Source organism: Strongylocentrotus purpuratus, unplaced genomic scaffold, assembly GCF_000002235.5.
Source record: "Strongylocentrotus purpuratus isolate Spur 01 unplaced genomic scaffold, Spur_5.0 spur5_contig_845, whole genome shotgun sequence".
NCBI lineage: Eukaryota > Metazoa > Echinodermata > Echinoidea > Camarodonta > Strongylocentrotidae > Strongylocentrotus > Strongylocentrotus purpuratus.
In genome coordinates, this window is record NW_022145552.1 from 438,464 (window position 1) to 459,433 (window position 20,970).

The 20,970-nt window shown below is 39.2% G+C and overlaps 2 protein-coding genes across 2 annotated transcripts; one reads left to right on the forward strand and one right to left on the reverse strand.

Annotated features, from left to right (window-relative positions):
- Positions 1 to 1,148: 1,148 nt before the first annotated feature.
- Positions 1,149 to 19,180, reverse strand: LOC115918808 (chitobiosyldiphosphodolichol beta-mannosyltransferase-like). The gene is made up of 10 exons (XM_030991397.1): positions 18,841 to 19,180; positions 11,034 to 11,111; positions 9,765 to 9,871; positions 8,320 to 8,468; positions 7,479 to 7,638; positions 6,663 to 6,849; positions 5,636 to 5,815; positions 3,828 to 3,942; positions 3,076 to 3,151; positions 1,149 to 1,380 (listed from the first exon to the last, which is right to left on the reverse strand). Exons 1-10 carry the CDS (start codon positions 19,109 to 19,111, stop codon positions 1,252 to 1,254), a joined length of 1,452 nt encoding a protein of 483 aa, XP_030847257.1. The 5' UTR covers positions 19,112 to 19,180; the 3' UTR covers positions 1,149 to 1,251.
- On the forward strand, positions 11,650 to 16,287 carry LOC105436954. The gene is made up of 2 exons (XM_030991405.1): positions 11,650 to 13,199; positions 15,113 to 16,287. The coding sequence occupies exon 1, from the start codon at positions 11,857 to 11,859 to the stop codon at positions 13,159 to 13,161; it is 1,305 nt and encodes a 434-aa protein (XP_030847265.1). The 5' UTR covers positions 11,650 to 11,856; the 3' UTR covers positions 13,162 to 13,199; positions 15,113 to 16,287.
- Positions 19,181 to 20,970: the final 1,790 nt, after the last annotated feature.

Genomic DNA, 20,970 nt, shown 5'->3' on the forward strand with positions numbered 1-20,970 from the left:
CAAAATGTAGCCTAATTAGCACATAAGGCTAAAACACATTTCAATATCATAAACTGTGGATATTTCTTGAATGCAGTTTGCAAAGAATAAATACATATTGTGTGCATTTCTGAGGTACCTGCTTATACCTCGTCAATACCACATTTTTTTACAGAAAGGACTTGTATTAAAGTACTATCTAGTAAAAGAGGAAAAAAAAATCTCCTTGGAACAATATAGCTTGACATTCGGTTTTTAAGAGTTCAGAAAATAAGTACTTGAATGTTAATTTCTTTTTTTCTCATGATAGTCTCTTGAGGCATACAGTGAAAATTATTTCGAAACTTAAAGTAGAGTCATATTTAAGAAAAAAAACTGTTAAAAATGGATAAAAAAGAAAGGCACATCATAAAAAAAGTGGAAGGTAAAATGGCAAAAATTGAATCATTCAAAGCTAAAGCTAATGCTAAAGCTAATGCTAAAGCTAATGCTAAAGCTAATGCTAAAGCTAATGCTAAAGCTAAAGCTAAAGCAAGAGCTTGCTTTTCAATGAAAATACATCCATGTCGTATTCTATTCAACAATAGCCCATCATATTACACAGCAGAATTTAAGCACTTCTACAAATTCAGTTCAACCCAATACTGGGAATAATATCATCTTTAACAAATGGAAACTTAGACCGCAGTAAGGTTGGTCATTACAATAGGATACTGGCCATGAACTAAAGCTGACTGTGCTACAAAATCCCAAGTCTATTGCTACATAGTATCTCTTATTCTCACTTTTTGCCCAAGCACCACACAGAAATTGAAGTTTTACTACAACAAAATAGTATTTGTTTAATCTCACTACATTTTGCCAGGCGATGGGATATATATAAATAACAGAATTAAAGTGCCTCACATGTCTGGAGAAGCTCTCAATATATAGGAATGGAATGATTAAAGTCCAGGGGTTGTTTCTCAAAGATCCTAAGTCGAACTTAACTCTAAGTTGGACTTAAAAATTATGGAGAGCCATTTGTAGCCTTAAAACAAGATATATTCAAAAGCGAAAAAGCAAGTATTTTAGACTTTTTAAATAAATTCCACATCAAGCACATGAAATCTCCTTGATAATAGAAAATATGAATGATTTGAATCAACATTTTTTGCCTTTTAAAATAACTTTTGCTAAATATTTTCATAGCTGCTTTCCATAATTTTGAAGTCCAACTTAGAGATAAGTTCAACTTAAGATCTTTGTGAAACACCCCCCAGGTCTTTGGTCTTAGGTGTAGAGAGTTGGTCTGACTGTTCTCTTCCAGCTCTCCTCCCATCTTAGGTCCTGAAATGTCTTGAGGTTCTCTCGGAAGACCTTCAGCTTGCCTTGCTTGGATGGGAAACTAGACAGCAGATCCTAGGATAAACATAAACAATTCAATTGGAGCAGTATCAGTTAGACACATTTCGAAACTTAGAAAGCCTGTAAAATAGAATTGGTTTATACATGCAGTGAACTTTAGTTATGGTTCATTGTAAAAGGCATCACTAATGGTGATGGAAGTTGATAGAATTTGGTTTCTGTTTTCAACTACTGAAAGGGGAATCGATACAAAAATTAATATCATAGATGGCCAAAATAATAGGCTCATTTTTTGACAGAAAATAGAAGTGTTACGTGAAAGAAAGGGGATGTATTAGTGTCCACATACATGTACTATTCATTTACTAGCCTTGAGGGAGATATTGGAATGCATTGCCCAAACTACATGAAGAATCACATTTCAAAGGTCAATAATGATGGAAAAATGGCTCTACAAATGCAGTACAAGTATGTTTGATTTCCCTCAAAAATAAGAGTAAGTCAACATAGTAACTATTATCTATATCAGAATGTGACACATTCGAAACAAACCACTTATATGTCATTGAACTTCAAACAACAGGAAGTTTTATAGCAACTTACCACTTTGTAAATTTACACATGAGATGTAAAATGAGTGCAAACAGCAAGACATAATGAGTACGTTTACAGCAGGTGTATAAAGGCAATATACCGGTATGGGAAATTAGGGTATCAGGTATCAGGTATCGGTATATACACGCCCATAACTTCAACAATCAGCAATGTGCAGAAACAGTACAAAGTGCATATCAATTCAAGTACCGGTATACAAATTTACAAAAGCTTAGACAATATCACTGACAATAGTTTTATAATTCACAACTACATATACCAGTTGTAATTTATATATTGAAATACATTTTCTTCTTCAACTGGTAGCACAGTATAAAGTAAGTTATCTCCCAATCACAAGCAGGGGATTTCAGAATATGCAGTTCTGATATATAATTTCGAAACGGGAAAAGCAAATCAGTTGATTGTAGTCAAGAAACATTGTTTTAAAGCTAAAGTAATATCAGTCTTGAGAGGGAGCTATACAACATACAGAGTTTATTATTTATAATTTCATCACTTTAGACTCGATTTCAACCGCGACAACGATCATTGAATATTGTAAAATCGCATATGCTTCCAATATGTTCATTTGAACCAAAATCATGACCCCATACCCCAACTTTGTTTTACCTTTAGTCTTAAGGGGAAAATCAAAATACAGAGTAACTGTCATCAGAGTAAATGTGAGGACACCTATGTCTCCGCCCCCATCTCCGCCTCTAGACTAGCGAAAATCATACCAATTTTAGTGATAACAAATCCCTGTCTGATTAAATCATAATAATAATAATAGTGGGTTCTTGTATAGCGCTCATGTCAGTCAGATTTAACCCTCCTGGCGCTCCCAATTATTACCCTGGCTTTAGCACGGCTGCCATACGGTGCTCTAGCATTTCAAGGAATAAATTCCTACCAGGTACCCATTTACTTCACCCGGGTGGAGTGTGGCAAATGTAGATCAATGTCTTGCCAAAGGACATTAGTGCGTCGGCGGCGGGACTCGAAACGCGGACCTTGTGATCGACAGTCCGGCGACATATCCACTCGACCACAACACCTCTACTTAGAAGATCATGCAAAGAAATTTGTTTTTTGTGTAAAATATTATCAAATTCAATTTAATTACCTTCATTACGTTTTCCTTTTGCTTACCTGGAATTGACTTGATAGTTCTTCTGCATCTTTGAAAATCAGGCCATTCTCTTCATGTTTCACCAGCTCACCAATGCTAAATATAGGTTATAGACGGAGGGAGACATAACGATAAAAATGTATTAGATCCAAAATATGTGGATTACTTGAATCTGTAAAGAGAAACAGTAAGTTTTTACTCCATAAGAAAAACAATTAAACTCTTGGATAGATTAATTGACTCATCATCTGCAAGGGTTCAATGCATGGATTGTTCATTCTTTAATTTCTTCATTGTCCTTAATTGCTCACACATAGAAAGCTGGGTAATGTGTTGTGAGGTTGATTTCAGTCATACAAGCTTTAAATTCATTCTTTTTCAATCGAACATAGGTCCCCATGCATTGCAACACAAAATGTACTTTAGAATTACGATCAATTCCTGTGACCTGTAACCAACCACTATGTAAATATTTGGAATGTATAATGTATAAAATATCAATTTCCCCCTGAACAATCACCCCCCCCCTCCCCTTCCTGGAAAAGTATCCCCCCCCCCCCCATGGACAACCCCCTTGAAAATTACCTCCATAGGACAATTAAATTACCCTCACCCTAAAAATAACCCCCTAGGAAAATTATCCCCCCCCCCCCCCCTCCAGGACAACCAAGGATAACATACATTGCAACACAAAATGCACTTTGGAATTACAATCAATGCCTCTGTGACCTGTAACCGACCACTATGTAAATATTTGGAATGTGTAACTTACCACTTGAAGTCTATTGCACAGACTGGGAGGCCGCACCCAAACATATCAACCACTTTCATAGGTAGGTCCAGGCCACTTGATGAATAGTGTAAACACACCCCAAGGTCTGCAGAACCTGTGTCAAGTGTGAACAATACTCTTTTAGCAATTCATATTCATATTCATATTTATTTCATTTCCAACAGAAAGGTAAACAAAGATATTACATTTGATTTCATACATAATTCATTTTTTCAAGAAACTATACAAATAAACTTTGCACATAATAAAATTATTACAAGAATTTCTTAACTTCTGAGGAAATGGGGGGGGGGGGATCCACTAAAAAGCAGTGCTTGTAGTTTGTGGATCCCCCGATGTATGAATAGCATCAGTAAGTTTGGTAGAGTGACATGTATTTTAATCTTTTTTGTGACATCTTCAGCAAGCTAAATGAAAATATTTTTTTTATCTGTCCTTGTGAGTGTTTCACAAAGACTAAAATCAACTTTAAGTTGGACTAAACTATGGCCGGCTGTTCATGCCACTAGTTGCTCTCACCATTATTATGTTTCGATATTATTTTTCCCTTCAATAATGAACTATCGAAAAAGGTAAATTCTATAGATTTATGACCATGTTTTGTACGTCCCTTGGAGACCAATACCAGTAAATGGTGATAGTAAACTGTGGCATGAACGTCCTGCCATAGTTAAGTCCAACTTAAATCAATCTTAGTTTTTGTGAAACACTGCCCTTATCTTTCAAATGAGCCCATGAAGTCTAAGATTTTCCAAGGATCTTCACTTTCAGTATTGAATAGAAAGCTAGCTACATATTCAAACTGGACAATAATGAAGTTCATTAGACTTGATAGGAATTTTATTTAAAGCAAACCTCAGTTTCTATTAAATGAATTAATAATCAATAACATAAATAAGTGCATCAAACTATAGTAGCATTCTAAATATTTCTATTGAGAAGAATATGATATTTTTTTCCATATTTCCATTTCCCCCCAAATTATTAGTTTTTTATTTGTCCATGTCAACCCAAATGGGAGAACCAAATGGATACTGACAGCATTTTAACTCCTGTTTGAAACCTTCCTATTCTGTAAAAGAGTATTGGTCATCCGTATGCTTGTAAGTAAGCAAATAGGGGACCGACGGCTTTAAGTCCTTTCCGAGAGACTTGGTAATGAGGATTAATGACTGACCAAAGGGCACTGGCGCATCGACTTTGTTCGAAGCTGGGACCTCCCGGTTACGAGACCACTGCTCTATACCACGGGCCATCGCGCCTCCTGAAACTATCTGAGAGACTTGCCCCATAACCTCAGGTAGTCCTTGGCAGCTAGCCAAGGTGTACATATCTTGCCATGCCCCAACTCTCCCTCCTCTATGACCCCAAGCTCAAGATATATCAGGACTTTAAAGGCATTGTTTAACAAAGTTAAATCTGAGATGCATGGCCCTACGTGTTATCAGTGTCTGTTATAGTAATATTGAAGCCCAAAAAAAATTGCCTCAAAATTTTTTAAAATTTTGAGTGACCGGTTTTACCATACTCATTTTCCCCAATAGACTGTAGTGTTATAAGAAAACAAAAAATTAAATTCTATTTCCAATCATAAATATCTTGATAATCAAACGGGCGATCGGCTTGTAAAAGTCATGGGATTCCTGAACGACCTAAAGGTTTATAACTATGATCGCAGCATGAGCTAAATCCAAGATTTTTTTTAGAATCTGAGACAAAGTTATCGAGTCACTTTAATGGTATCAAAAGGGATGAGTTCCTTTGAGAACCTAATGTGAGAGACTTGCCTAATAACTTTGGATAGTCCTCAGCAGCTAGCCAGGGTGTACAGATCCTGACATGCTTGAACTGTTTCTTTTCTATCAGTCCCTTGTAGTAGTCCTTCTGGGGACCCTTTCCTGTGATAGCACATACTAGGGCAGGTAATTTGGAGTTGGCAACACCTTCAGTCTTTGCAGCCTCGTATTCTGAAACATAAGTAGAAGTAAGAATTTTCATGTTATTGTTGATGAAAATGTACTTATAGCTACTTGCACCCTCCTTTTAGCAAACAATGCCTAATCGGTAACCATTGGTCCCCCATGATCCCCTTTTTTAATGTTAATTGAGAGCTGATTTGATGAGATAACCACCTGTCAGTGACCATGCAGGAAGGTCTAATTCATCCTGGCCAAACTAGTGCAGTGGGGCTTTAATCATTACTGGCCCAATATTACAAGCAGATTTCTTAAAGCTATATATATCTTGAGTCTTAGTAATAGAGAGCTTTCAGAAAAATATGCTTGCAATCATTTCAAATTGTACGAGATGGACTGTATGGAAAAACAAATTAAGAAATAAGTTAATAAAACTTACCGAAAATCAGTCCCCACTGGATTGGGACAACCACCTTGATGTATTTATACAATCTCATTATTCAACTCTTACACATTTTCTGCCAAATTCCTTTAGCAGATAACAATTATTTCTAGCCTTAAATATTCTTTGTTTCATTTGAATCAGTCAAAATGTCTCGTCACTACCACAACCCTGGTTTATTTTTACAGAAGCAATTCCTTCTTTGTGTAAGTTTCATCTGCAGTCAAATTATCATTTAATCAATACTGAACTGCTGTAAACACATATATTAGAAGCTTTCAAGCAACAGGATCATTTACAAAGCTCTAAATATATTATAGTGAGTATGAGTACAGTACTTTATAGGGGGTCGAATTTTAACTTCTTAAAAAGCGGCTCCACTGACAATTTGTCACAAATAGTTTTCCCAAATTAATTTTCTGCACTGTGTTAAGCTGTCCTTTCTATGATACTCACTCTCTAATGCACTTAGGAGGATGGAAAAATCTTCATCTTCAGTCCAGCTGGTACTGCTAACGAGCAGAGCTGGTCTTCTGTCGAGCCTCCTCGCTTCACCGGACGCCATGGATGTGAAGGCTGTCTCCCCCTCCATTCCAGATTCAGACGCAAACTCGGGATAGTCTGCAGCCAGCTTTGTGAATAACTGGGAGTACAAGAGAATGTTACATAAGAAGAAACACGAGACATGGTAACTTCTGATTTACTTGTGCCAGTTTCCATCGTAAGTGATGCATTGGTGATGTTTAAAGTGACTCGGTAACATTGCCTCAGATTCTGAAACAAAATCCTGGATTTAGCTCATGCTGCAATCATAATTATAAACCTTAGGACAGTCTGGAATCCCATGACTTTTACAAGCCGATCGCCTGTTTTCCTAACAGTTTTTAGAACACTACAGTCCATTGGGGAAAATAAGTATGGTAAAACCGGTCACTCAAAGATTTCTACTTTTTTGAGGCACTTCATGATCATTTTGAAGCACAAATATTACACCATATCACAGACTCTGATAACACGTAGGGCCATGCATCTCAGCCTTTGAAGTAAAATATGTGAGGGGTTCATCCACAAAGGGTGGCAATACGTGTGATATAATTCAACATTTTTTATTACCAACCAATAACCTGGGATCTATAACATTGAAGAAGAAAATAAAATCATGTTTATGGTGCCCTTGCATATGACTCTGCAACTGTACTGTTTGGCCTAAGCTGGAACTGCAACCATGTGTATATTGTTGACTGAAATAAAGCTCAATCTCCCATGATTTACCTCATGCTGCTCTTCGATTGGAGTCTCTCTGAACTTTGCTGCTGGTCTGTCATACAGTGTGATTGGACGTTTGATCTGCCAATTATCCATCAGATCCGTCTTCATTGCTTCCGTCACACAGAAATGGCCATCAGCCTGGCGGCCAAAGAAGCGCTCGAACCTGAAGATTAAAAATATAGAGTTATATGAGCTTCCTTTAAAAAATGGATACAATTAAATAGAAAGTTTGAGTTCAGAAAAAAACCAGTTTTATGGTATTGTTCATGTATGTAAACTGTGATTATTTCTCATTTCTTTGAGATTTACTCAACAATAAGGATGTGCAATGTAGACAACTTTATAGCTGTGCAATAAAGAAAAAACACTACCGGGTATTCATAAATCGCAACGTGCTTGATCCTATTTTGATTGCATTTGTATTTGTCTAATGCCATCTTCACTTTTTCCCTTTAGCAAAGAATATGAGTTTTAATAATAGCTCAAGTATAGCTTCTGGCTGCACATGAAGCATCAATTCCATAGCACAACAAGGTAATCCTGGCATTAAAAAGCACAGGACAGTGCCAGACTTGCAGGGGGAAACTTCTGACACAGAACAAAGGCACAAGAATTTCTCTTTTTTCAAAAAGTCAGCTTAGCAATTCATTTACTCCTCACAAACCAATGACTGTGTAATGTGCATAGAATATCGGCTTGACTGTTTACTGTGCCATGAATTGTTTTCAATCATTTAAAAAAAAATTGGTGTTGTACTTATGTGAAGATGCCTTGCATTTAGCTGGCATTAATAACACAACTCAAAGTCAGATGAAAGAGGCCTAAGAACAAAAGAATGACTTACTTTTCACCGAACCTGACAAGGGGGTGGGTCTTTCCGAGGGTTATGCCCAGTATTGTGTAGCCATAGTTGTGCATATCCACCACAAACTTGCTGCCATAGACCTTGCATGCAAACCAGGCAACAGCTAGGGTGGGGATGGCTGGAGGGTTCTGGGGATAGTAAGAATAAAAAACCATTTCATTTTTAATGGGCACAAGTCAATGCCGAAAGACACCTAAAGACAATTGAAATTGGACATACTTTAAGCCTGTGCATGTGTGGTACAGCTGCATAAATTTGCTATAAAGCTTATGTACTATAAGTTTAAAGGGCAAGTAAACAAGCAAATGGGCAAGGAAAGTGACATCGAACTTGCCAAGCCCTGTTCTTCAAACATAGCTTTTTCCAGATGCTCCAACATAATTACTTTGGCAACAATTACTCCATGCTTTATTTCGTAAAAAATATATAGGGTTATGGACTTTATGGTTAGGGTCACCCTAGGGTTTAAGATTACCGGTATGCTTAGTGTTAGGGTCAAAGGACAATCCAATCCTTGTAATATTAGTTTATTTGCATGAAAGCAGAAAAATGAGATAAACAAAATGGAGCAATTGTCACAGAAGCATACCGTATACGTGTCATATGACACTCCTTCTCATACCCCTTTCTAAATGGCCTGATTTTCATCAGATGCATCCGGTAACATCCGATGAAACGACCAGTATTAATGAAAAAGGCGATTAAATAGCCGATGAAAAGAAGAGAAATAGGTGATTAATTTCACCTGCTCAAGAGCAGGTGAAATTCTCATTCTATCGGTGTGACACCGATGAAACAGCCACGGTGAAAGCGTTCGGGAGAAACAGCGATTAAAATGGTCTAATGTCGCAGTGTACGCGCGCTTTATAGTAACCAGCTATGTTTGTTTACTTTTTGTTGAACATACTGCATGCCAGCTAGACGGAGCGCGGGCTTAATAATTACGTAATAATTCTTCACTTCCGGGATGGGCTCGCCAAAGCGAGTGAATTTCACCGGCAGTATGAAAGCGACAGGGTGAAAACTGCGGTTTCACCTTTGTTCACATAAGGAAAATTAAATCGGTATTTTCATCGGTGACTCCGATAGAAGCCAGCTTGAAAGCAGTATAAGACTCTTTCAACTCTTTATATACCACAACAATATACATGTAGTCTCCCTGTGTAATATAGTATTCATCATGGAATAGATATATATACAAAAGGCTTGAAATTAAATATTATGTTTCCTGTGCAAGAATAACCTATGATACCAGTGTTAAAAGGGTTGTCATGGAGCTGATAGAGTCCAGAAATGGGTAATTTCGCACATAGCAGTCCATGCTATTAAAATGCATGTGTAGCAAAGAAGTGACCTTGCAGAGAGGCAAAGAAGTGTTAATAAGGCTTTAGAATTATGTGCACAGACCACTCTGGATATCTTACCTGTACAAATATGTGTGAAGGCAGCTTCATCTTGAAGAAGAGCACCCAACAGAGTTGAAAGCACTGGTAGATCACCTTCACTCCATATCTCACAATCGACGGCAAAACTAGAATAAATCACAATTGACAAACAATTCACAGAACCAACTTTTATGACCCCTGTACATTATGAAAGGTGAGAATGGGAGCACATTTATATCTAGGAACACTATTTGCTCCTGCCCTTTGATAGATGGAAGCACCTGCCCCCCCCCCCCCTCAAACTTCCCTTGCCCATTATAGACAGGGTTTAGAGTAAGAGCTACATGTACACAGCTAAACTTAATTCTATAATTCTCATAGGGTGCTAATATTATACAGTTATTGACTGGCAGGGGGTGTAATATAACATTATTTGGACCGCTCAAGGGAGTTATATTTCCCAAGTGGTTATATTTTCCCGAAGCGCGCAGCGCTGAGGGAAAATATGGTCACGAGGGGAAATATAACTCCCTTCAGGTCCAAAGAGTGTTATATACCCCCTGCCAGTCAATAACTGTTATATTAGATAGCCCTTTTTTGTGGGGGGGGGGGGGGGGTCCAAAAAGTGTTTGCCAAAAAAAAAAATTCCCCTTTTTTTTCGGAAATTACAGAAAAATAATCTGTCGAGATAGTTCAAGAAAAAGAAAAAACCTTACAAAAAAAAAATTATGAAACAATTTTTGGGGAAAAAAAAAAAAATCGAAAAAAAAAAAATCTTACCCCCAAAAAAGCATTTTTCGGGAAAAAAAAAATTACCCCCAAAAACATATTTTGGGGGAAAAAAGAAAATGTGGAAAAAATAATTTCAAGGGAAAAAAAAAATCATGAAAAAAAAATATTGAAAAAATGAAATGACCCTCGGTAATGGTGTAATGTGTGTAATTGGTGACATACAGTCCTCAAGAGGGCGACATGCATTGATTAAAAATATATTCATTTCACCAGCTGGTTAATATAACACCGAAAAGTGACCGGCCAGGAAAATATAACAATTTGGATCCTCACAATTGATATCACGTGACGAGCTCTGGACCAATCACATCTCGGTATCTGTCTAAGCTATCTAATATAATTTGTTACTTTACATGGCGAAAAGAATCCATATATCGAATGCACTAAAATTGTTGTGATATCAAAGCAAAACAACTTTTTTCTTTTAGAAGATAAGCACTTCAAATTTTGATTCATTATCAAGCTATTTAATGAAAATGTTATGAAATCCATCATCTTCTTGATATTGATACTTACATTTGAAAGAGGGTGGATCCGCCATCACATGCAATGTAATTTGTTTGTTACTGAGTAAATCCTCATGAGGTTTGGAGCCTACAGGTAGGTTTGAAAATAAAAAGTACATACAGTTGAAAAAAATGGATGGAACAGAGCACAACTCATTTTGTACACCTCAAATGAGTGCCATTTTCATTTGATTGAACTTTTCGAAACTGCAGGCTAGCATCAGTTACAAATTGGTATAACAGTATCCTTTTGTTGTACAGAAAATGTTAATGATATCTCGGTCTCTTGTTTGGAACCAGAGTAGCAAGGATCAATATCAGCCTTACTGTAAGTACTGTATTGCTGGATCATACAGTACATAACATAACGGACAAAAACAGAAAGCATTAATTTCACATGTTGACTGACAGTATTAAAGTACGGTAGACCCATACTCCATAGTCTTCTAGAATTAGACACATGACCAAGAACATTTTCTTCTTGGAAACCACAATTTATTTTAGACGATGTCTAAATTATCCACCAAGCAACAATTATTTAAATTAGTATTGGTAGTAGAGTAAAGGAGGGGGTTTTCGGCCACTTAAGACAAAATCCTATTTTTTTTACTCTTTACTTCCTATTTTATTTCGTAAGTCTCGACGGAGACTACGTGAGAAGCCCGCTCTAGCATGTAAGTCAATTCGTTCCTCGCGTGGTCAATGATTGCAGGAAACTACAATCGACTCGTCAATCTATCGATTTTTCGTCAGTTTTTCTGGGTTTTAGTTAGCCCCTTCCAATTTGGATTATTTTCTGGATTATACTGATTCTGCTAGACAACTTTCAATTCATGTCTACTTCTAAGAAGAAAATGTCAGAAGGAGATAAATCGGGCTCGGCCGAGCGGGAGCGTGCTCCCGGCAAAGCAAACGAGAACGTGCCGTCGCATCCAGCCAAGCCTGGTGCGGGGGTTTCACTAGCCTGTCATCCTGAGCCCAAGCGCTCGACAGTGCCGACTCAGCAAAAAGCGTCTACCTCACTAACTACGCCGAAAAAATGTAGTTCCAAGAAAAAGCATGTGGAACCAAATCCCGAGATCGAATCGCTCAAAGAGCGGCTGAATCACTTTGAGGGACTCCTCACTAAAGTGGTAGATGCATTGCCCAAACAGACATTTACGTCTACGTCTTCAGAAAATCCGCATTTTCAGCGGGAAGGCGACAACGTTTTCACAACGGCGGATGAATTTTGGGATAACCATGATCATGACATGGCAGCGGGTAGCAGCGGGCCGCTGCAAGCCGATTACGGGGGAAACCCCGGTGAGGAACACGGAGGAATCCCCGGTGAGGAACCCGCTGGATTTGGGCTTGACAGCGACGACGCTCCGGTCCCCTCCTTCGCCGCAAAATTTGCAGTGCCAACAGGCGTGGGGAAGCCGCTCGATTCAGAGCTAGCAAACTCCGCATCTTATTTGATGGGACATAATTTGGAGGAAAAAACAATTGAAGAAACAGCTACCAAGTACCCATGCCCTGCAAATTGCATTTTGATGGACGCTCCAAAAGTGAATACCGCAATTTGGGAGAATCTCCCCGCCGAGACTCGTAGCAGAGATTTGAAACTTCAGCGGATTCAAAAAGCACTGACAAAGGGAATCGGAGCTTTCGTCCAAACCTTGGACTCTCACAACATGTCTGATACGCAACAGGATGCTCTCGCACTCCTCTGTAATGCAAACTTTGAAATGAACTGCATGAGAAAAGACATGATTAGACCAGACATGAATAAGAACTATACTCATCTTTGCAAGCCGGCTAACCCGGTCACAAAGCTCCTGTTCGGGGATGAACTGGGCAAAAAGGTCAAAGACCTTCAGGACCAACATAAGGCGGCTGCAGGTGTTATGAGAGGTGCCGCAAATTTTCCAAAACCCAGCTACCATCCTTACAGGAGATATACAGAGGCTGCAAAACGTCAGGCCCGAGATGCTGGTTGGTTTTCCAACACAGCAAGACACAACCCTGGAGCGGGTAACATGAACACTAACAGGCCTTTTTTAGGGCGCCGCCCGTCGTGGAGGGGCAGACCAGCCCCACACACTCAAACACCCCAGACGGGCCAACGCAGGCCTTTCCGAGGAGGGAAAAAGTAGTCCCAGACGCTAAACAGGCACCTGACTCCAGTGATCAGGTGAGTCAAAATTGTTCTTCTATTTCTAGTGAATACACACTGCCTGTCGGAGGTCGAATAAAGTCTTTTCATGATAAATGGCGTGCAATTTCCAATGATCCATACATTTTGAGTGCTGTTCAAGGCTACAAAATTGAGTTTGATCCGGCTCGATTTCCCCCCTCGAGGGAGAAACCTTTTCATACATTCAAGCGTAATGCTTTAGAGTCGAGACAAATTAGCTCAGAGCTTCTGAGTCTCGAGACAAAAAATGTGATAGAACGCTGTAGTCATTCACAAGGAGAATTTATCTTTAACATCTTTACCAGACCCAAAAAGAGTGGGGGTCTTCGACTAATTCTTGACTTGTCTGAATTGAATAAAAGCGTAGCCTATCAGCACTTCAAGATGGATAACATTAATTCAGCAGTTTTACTGCTATCGCCAGATTGTTTCATGGCTTCTCTCGACCTCCGAGATGCATACTATTCAGTACCAATTCACCCAGAGTCGCGCAAATACTTGCGTTTCATCTGGGAAGGACAGTTATGGCAATATAAAGCACTCCCAAATGGGCTTAGCTCTGCTCCTCGCCTATTCACCAAACTGCTGAAACCGGCCTTTGCCTCACTACACAATGCAGGCCATGTTGTACTAGGCTATTTAGATGATACCCTTATTATCGGTAGGTCTCACAGACAGGCCACAAAGGCGGTTACAGCTACCTCAGAACTGCTCTCTGAATTGGGGTTCATTATTCATCCCACTAAATCGGTGATAGAACCGGTTCAAGAAATCAAATTCCTTGGGTTTGTGCTTAACTCTATTGACATGACCGTGACCTTGCCTTCAGATAAGAAGGAAGAACTAAAGGAAACATGTACAGCATTACTTGAAAATGCCACTCCCTCCATTAGGCAAGTTGCAAGGGTTATAGGAAAACTAGTTGCAGCTTTTCCGGCAGCTCAATATGGGCTTTTGCATTATCGCGAACTAGAAAGAGGAAAGATAGTTTCATTGAGACTAAATAGGGGCCACTTTGATAGGCCCATGAAACTCTTGGACAAAGCTAGAAGGGAACTACTTTGGTGGATTGGTCATATTGACTCTTCTTTTCGGCCGATAAACCGTAGAAACCCTGATTTGGAATTGCGCTCAGACGCCAGTGGGGCAGGATGGGGTGCAACTAACATGACCACCCATACGGGGGGTAGGTGGAACAGTCAAGAGGCAGTGATAGCGAAGGGTAATGAAATTAATTATTTAGAGACTCTTGCTGCTGGCCTGGCACTTAAATCGTTCTGTTCCAATATGTCTCATAAGCATGTCCTTTTACGGCTTGACAATACCACCGCGGTAGCGTATGTCAATGCAATGGGGGGCGTGAAATCCCCACATTGTAATGAGGCTGCCACACACATATGGAATTGGTGTATAGAAAGGGACATTTGGATAACAGCAGCACATTTAGCGGGCCGGGATAACGTTGAAGCAGACACTATGTCCCGTAAATTCAATGATAGGACAGAATGGATGCTCAATGAAAGGGAGTTTGAACGCATTGCTAAACATTTCGGTATCCCTGACATAGACCTGTTTGCCTCTAGGCTTAATGCACAGGTGTCTACTTATGTTTCATGGAGACCAGATCCCCATGCCTTGGCAGTGGATGCGTTCACACTAGATTGGAGGAATCTGAATTTCTATGCCTTCCCTCCTTTCTGTCTTGTCCCAAAATGCATTCAAAAAATTATGGCCGATAAGGCAGTAGGCTTACTAGTAGTCCCGAATTGGCCTACACAGGCTTGGTTCCCTCTCTTGAAGGATATGATTATTGGAGAACCTTTGTTCCTACCCAAAAGTGAGAAACTTCTCAGACAGCCTGTGTCAAACCTCTCTCATCCTTTGTCTAATCTTGATCTTCTTTGTTGCAGGCTTGGAGCTGCTGCTACCGACAACAAGGCCTGAGCGCAAAAACTGTTGATATCATCTCTGCATCTTGGAAGGACTCAACGAAAAGACAATATAAAGTGTACATAAAGAAATGGGAGTCATTTTGTAAGCAGAGGAATTTAAACAAACTCAAGACAAAAGCTGAGAATGTGTTAGAATTCTTAAGTGATTTGTTCTATAATGGCAATGCTGGCTATAGTGTCATTAACACGGCAAGGAGTGCATTGGCCTCCTTCTTAACTCTGGAGAATGATTCTCATACAGTTGGATCGCACACAACTATTAGCCGTTTCATGAGGGGAGTTTTTCATCTTAGGGCCCCAGTTTCTAGATATACCAAGACTTGGGATGTTGGAATTGTACTGAACTACTTACGGGAGCTATATCCAGCAACCAAGCTCCCGCTTAAGGATTTGACACACAAGCTGGTTATGCTTCTAGCACTTACTTCAGCACAACGAGTTCAAACATTATACCATATGAACTTGGACAAGATGAATTTGACAGACAAGAATATGGAATGTGTTCTCGACAAGAAACTTAAGCAAAATCAACCTGGGCGTAGTGGTTGCTCCATTCAGGTATCGGCTTATAAAGCGGATAGCCGCATTTGTGTCATTCGGTATTTGAGAGAATATCTTCGACGAACCAAGGATATTAGGGGTCAGGAGAGATTCCTTCTAATTTGCTATCGCAAGCCATATCATCGTGCGTCTTCTCAAACAATTTCGCGTTGGATAAAATTAACGATGAGAAGCGCAGGTGTCAACACCGAGTTTAAAGCACACTCAACTCGCGCAGCATCCACGTCGACTGCCAAGAGGATGGATGTACCTCTTAAAGACATACTGGCTCAAGCAGGCTGGGCAAAGGAAAATACTTTCCAAAAGTTCTATGACAGGCCTTTGGAGAGCAAGGGCAAGAAGTTTACGGATGCAGTGCTTAACAGCAATTAATAGAGTGTCTAAAGATACGAACTCGTGTTCCTACAGCAAGGTTATAATATATATTCAGTAGTAAGTTAGCATTACTTTCTGTTTATAGAGTTTCTCTATGCCAGTTTATGCAATTAGGTAATTGCTCATAGAATCGAATGGGACTACTGGCTTTAAATTCTCACGTAGTCTCCGTCGAGACTTACGAAATAAAATAGAAAGATTAAATGAAAACTTACCGTTTGAAATTTGATCTTTATTTTATGAGGAAGTTGAAGAGGGAGATTACGTGCCCTCCGCTTCCCTCCCAAACGGTTAAAGTTCGAGTTTTTTCTTTTATAGAGATCTTTCTATTGATTACAACGTTGTTGGATTAGTAGTCCCATTCGGCTTCAAAGATTGACTTACATGCTAGAGCGGGCTTCTCACGTAATCTCCCTCTTCAACTTCCTCATAAAATAAAGATCAAATTTCAAACGGTAAGTTTTCATTTAATCTTTCTATTTATTATCATTTCTTGTTCAAATCATGAAGCAAATATTATTATATAAACAAAAAAAGAATCCCAGAAAAAAATCACGAATTGCCATAACAATATTCATTTCAATTTACACTGTTTCGGAACCAGTTATCGGCATAGCGAACCAGTTTTCGGCCGCATGTACAAAGTCAATAGGAAGCGCGCACTAGCGGGCGGAGCAGGTATCCCACGCCGGAGCTCCCCGGTGCTCGCCACGCCGAAAACTAGCTCTGCGGTGATAGGAAATTGGAATCTGAATTAGACAGAGATATCGTGTGAGCGTTGCGGTGTCCGGCTGCATTGATTTAATACATGCGATGAGATACTTTTGTCTTGCGACTCACACAAAATCGCGCTCTAAATCTGAAAAATACTTGAAATAAAGCTCATTTTATGGTACCCATATTTCTTACAGACACGCGTAAGATACTCGATTTTCCAGATTCGGGTAGCGGGAACGCCGATTACATAATGTACATCGCTAAATTGTGATATTTTAGGATATATTTTCCATTGCAAATGTGGTTCTTCAGTGACTCTGGTATGGTATGTGTGGGATATATGATATGCTATTAAGTATTATGCGATGTATTTTAAAGGTATTATGTCCCATTTGCAGGCCAAAAAAATGAAAAAGTTAAATTACAACTGCATTTGAAAGATAATACTAATTTAGAACTTCCCTAAAAAAGGTGGGGCTTGAAAATGTCTTCAAGTGGGAAAATAACAACTATTAGTTGTCAAATCGACTTTAGGGCTATAGAGCCCAAAAGTAATAGTCTTGATTTTCAGACAATTGTACCGAATGGTCATACGTTTTATGCTGCGCAAAGATTCAATCAGTTTAATCTTGGCCATCACAAGAAGTGGGTTATTGATGTAGACAAATGCTCATGTACCCTTTACAACTCTTTTCATGTATGTTATTACCAAAGAAGAAAAAAGCCAGTCAGTCACTCAATAGTGTCTGACATTGAAGTCTAGCAAGTAAACGGGTTTCCTTGCATAATTTGAATATGAGGACACTGCTAACCTTTAAATTTCACAGATAGGACATACATGACATATTCATAATTCCTGCAAAGTTCTACAGAATTTGAGGTTGGCTGCAAAAGGGACATAGTACCTTTAAAGGGATTTTACCATGCATCCAACGGATCGGCCGAAAACTGGTGATGGTCGATTATATTACCCCCTCCTTTACTCTAGAGTCTACTACTACTTTACTTAGATCTAAATCAAATCCAACTGAACAAAAATCTTAAGTCTTCATTTTCTCACACACCAACATGATTTCAAGTTCAGTGCTGTGACTGGTGTTGGTGTTTTCATAACATCAACAGTAACACCATCTTTCGAAATCCAACTTGAAATCACCCAATCTGATTCTGAATCTGAGTTTGCCTGGAAAAGCATCCAAAAATCAAATGCCTGACCTTAGACTTAGACGTCTGGAGTCGGCAGATGGGTGAGTTTTCTTAGTGAAAGAAAATGCTTTCTTATAATGTCTGTTTTATTATAAACAAATTAGATCTAGTAATTAAAAGATAGATTTTGGCATTGGCCTCCCAAGCCTTAAGGGCTCCCTCAAAATGTTTTTTACAATCATTTTTACAATCACAATGGTGATGACCTCTGACTGGCACTTCCGGGATTGTGCTGCTTCCGTATATGCGCTGTATGGGTGTTATTCAGTGCATTATACGGAAGCAGCACATTTACGAAGTGCCAGTCAGAGGTCATCACCATTGTGTAGAGATTGTGAATTCACACGGTACACATGAAAAGGGAGCTGAGCTGTATCGGTCTGGTAAGAAAATTGCTTTTATTTTATTATTTTTACCTCCGATTTTTAAATTCAGGAGGTAGATCTAATTAGGATTACAATTACAACAAAATTTATCAAAGCCACTGTCCAATATTGGTCGGGTGCGGGAAAGTGTGATTTTGGACACATTTTAGTTGTTGTTTACCTACCTTTCCGTGGGACCCTATGGGTGCCGTTTAAGGCTCCCTCGAATAATATCATAAATGACATTTCGAGGGAGCCCTTAAGGCTATCCCTACCTGTAGAGTCTAACTTAGTTAGATCGGATTGAACTGAAGATTTGAATGACACCACATTTCAACAACATAGTTGAACAAACTTCAAAATTATGTTGTTAACACCTTCATAGTTAATCAAATGAATGTTAGATACACATCTCGTAATTCATTTTAGTTTTAGACCTCATATATTTCACTTTTCATTTACCTCCGTAGCCCACCATTTCCACGTCGAATTCCTCGCCTGCCAGCGAGAGCGCATGATACTGCATGCGGGGACTTCTCCCGATGTCTCCTAGCACCAGCACGCAGGCTCGATTCCCAGTTCTCGTTGTCCTGTAGCCAGACGCCATGTAAACGAAAAGTAGAGACACTAACATTACACTGTAAAGTTCTTGGAAGTAGAGATACACTTCCATAAAGACAATCAACCCCCCTTGGGTCAAGATGTCTAAATTTATCGACGTCGGACTCGACATGATGATAATTTGTCTTCACTCCTTGACCAAGAACGTGACCAAATTTCGCAATCGGGACTGGGAGTGCTAAGACATCGTACCGGTACCTACCGGTATGTACGTGCTGTACTAGCTGACTGACGTAGAAATGCTTGCAAATGTATACCGTGCAAATCATCTACAGTGCAGTGGCAGTGCTTCTCTCCAATGCATCTGTTGGTGGGCCGCGGCCTCCCTGAGCTGCTCTCAATTTACTACATTCAAACCTAATATAACCTACCCATAATCGTGAGGCTTGTGTACACGATCTTCATGATTTAAACAAAAAAAATCACATTCATTGAAATTAAATCTTACGTGTGTATGAAATGTGTATGACTCAAACCTATTCAGTGTCTAAATATCCCCCGGAAAATAACCCCCCGAAAATTATCCCTCGAGGACAATTACTCCGCCCCCCCCCCCCCCGAGGACAGTTACCCCGATGCATGCACCCCTGAAACTAACCCCTAGCCATTTACCCCGCCCCAAGCCCTGCCCCCAGGATAACCGAGGACCCTTCCCCTGTCCGTTAAAGGAGATCGAAGTACAGCCTGATAATAAGTTGGTTTTAATAAAAGCAGATTTTTTTTCTTCTTCGGGGCCCAACTAATTATCCTCAGGGGTAATTGTCCACGGGGAGGGTAATTATTGTTCTAGGGGGTAATTTTCCGGGGGGGGGTAATTTTCCTCGGGGGTTATTCTCCGGGGGTAATTTCCCGGGTTGTTATTGTCCTTGGGGGTAATTGTCCTCGGGGGTTATTTTACCTGAGGGTAATTGTCATTGGGGGGTAGTTTACAGGCGGGTGATTGCATGCCCAGGGGGTAATGTCCAAGAATCCTCTAAATCAGTCCGGTATCAATAAGTTGCGCAACGTAAATATCCAATTCCCAGTGCCACATAGATTTGGGAAATTAAGTGGCATATAAATGCCCTTTCGTCCAGTTGCCTCGAAATCAACTTTCTAAAGCTGGTTTTCTTGAAGTCGACCAAAGATCAAAACAACTCGTATTGCACCACGTGCATAAAATATATCATACTAGGTCGAATCATTATATTCGATCCAACTTCGATCTGTTTACTGACTTACATGATTATAATACAAGAAATAGCCGATTTAACTTTAACTTACCAGATAGAGTAGGTAGTATTGGAAATTCGTTTTATTACAATGCCATAAAACATTGGAATTCCCTTCCCAATGGTGTAAAGCAAATAGAAAACTATGCTCATTTTAAGAGGAAATTAAAGGAATACCAACTTGACAGCCAGATAAGAAAAGTAAATGACATGTTATATGATTGAAATTTGTATTCTTCTGCCAGTTCATACTTTTTCATATTGTATATATACTTATGTTTTCGTACGTTATAGAAATTCTACAAATTCATCATTATTTTCCTCTTCTACCTCCGCCTTTTTTTCTTCTTCTCCTTCTTCCTTTTCTTCTTGTACTTAGCATCATTTCTATCATCAGTTTAATGCTGTTATTATTATTATCATTATTAAGTAATTCTTTTATTTTTCTTATCTGTCTGTAAATAATTATTACTATTTTAAGTTATTAATTTTATACATGTCTGTAAGGGACCCCACTGGAAATAAGCTCTCGAGCTTTCGTGGGTTATCCTGTTCAAGCTGACTTATTTCTGATCTGTTATTATTGTATATTGTTGTATGTTGGAAGCTTGTCGAATAAAAATCAATCAATCAATCAATGAGCTCGCACGATTACAATAATTACAGAATGATGTTGCTCGTAAGGAAACCAGTCCGACAATCAGTCACTAATTATCAGAGGTGAAAATGGGGCACTTCTTACACCTAAAAAAAGAGGCAC

Bases quoted from the DNA above. Each gene is read 5' to 3' on its own strand.
- LOC105436954 (XM_030991405.1), top strand. From the start codon at position 11,857: ATGTCTACTTCTAAGAAGAAAATGTCAGAAGGAGATAAATCGGGCTCG.
- LOC115918808 (XM_030991397.1), bottom strand. From the start codon at position 19,111: ATGTCGAGTCCGACGTCGATAAATTTAGACATCTTGACCCAAGGGGGG. The intron at 11,112-18,840 runs GTAAATGAAAAG...ACCTACCTGTAG, and splicing joins GGAAATGGTGGGCTACGGAG to GCTCCAAACCTCATGAGGAT. The intron at 3,943-5,635 runs GCAAGTCTCTCA...CACTTGACACAG, and splicing joins GGACTATCCAAAGTTATTAG to GTTCTGCAGACCTTGGGGTG.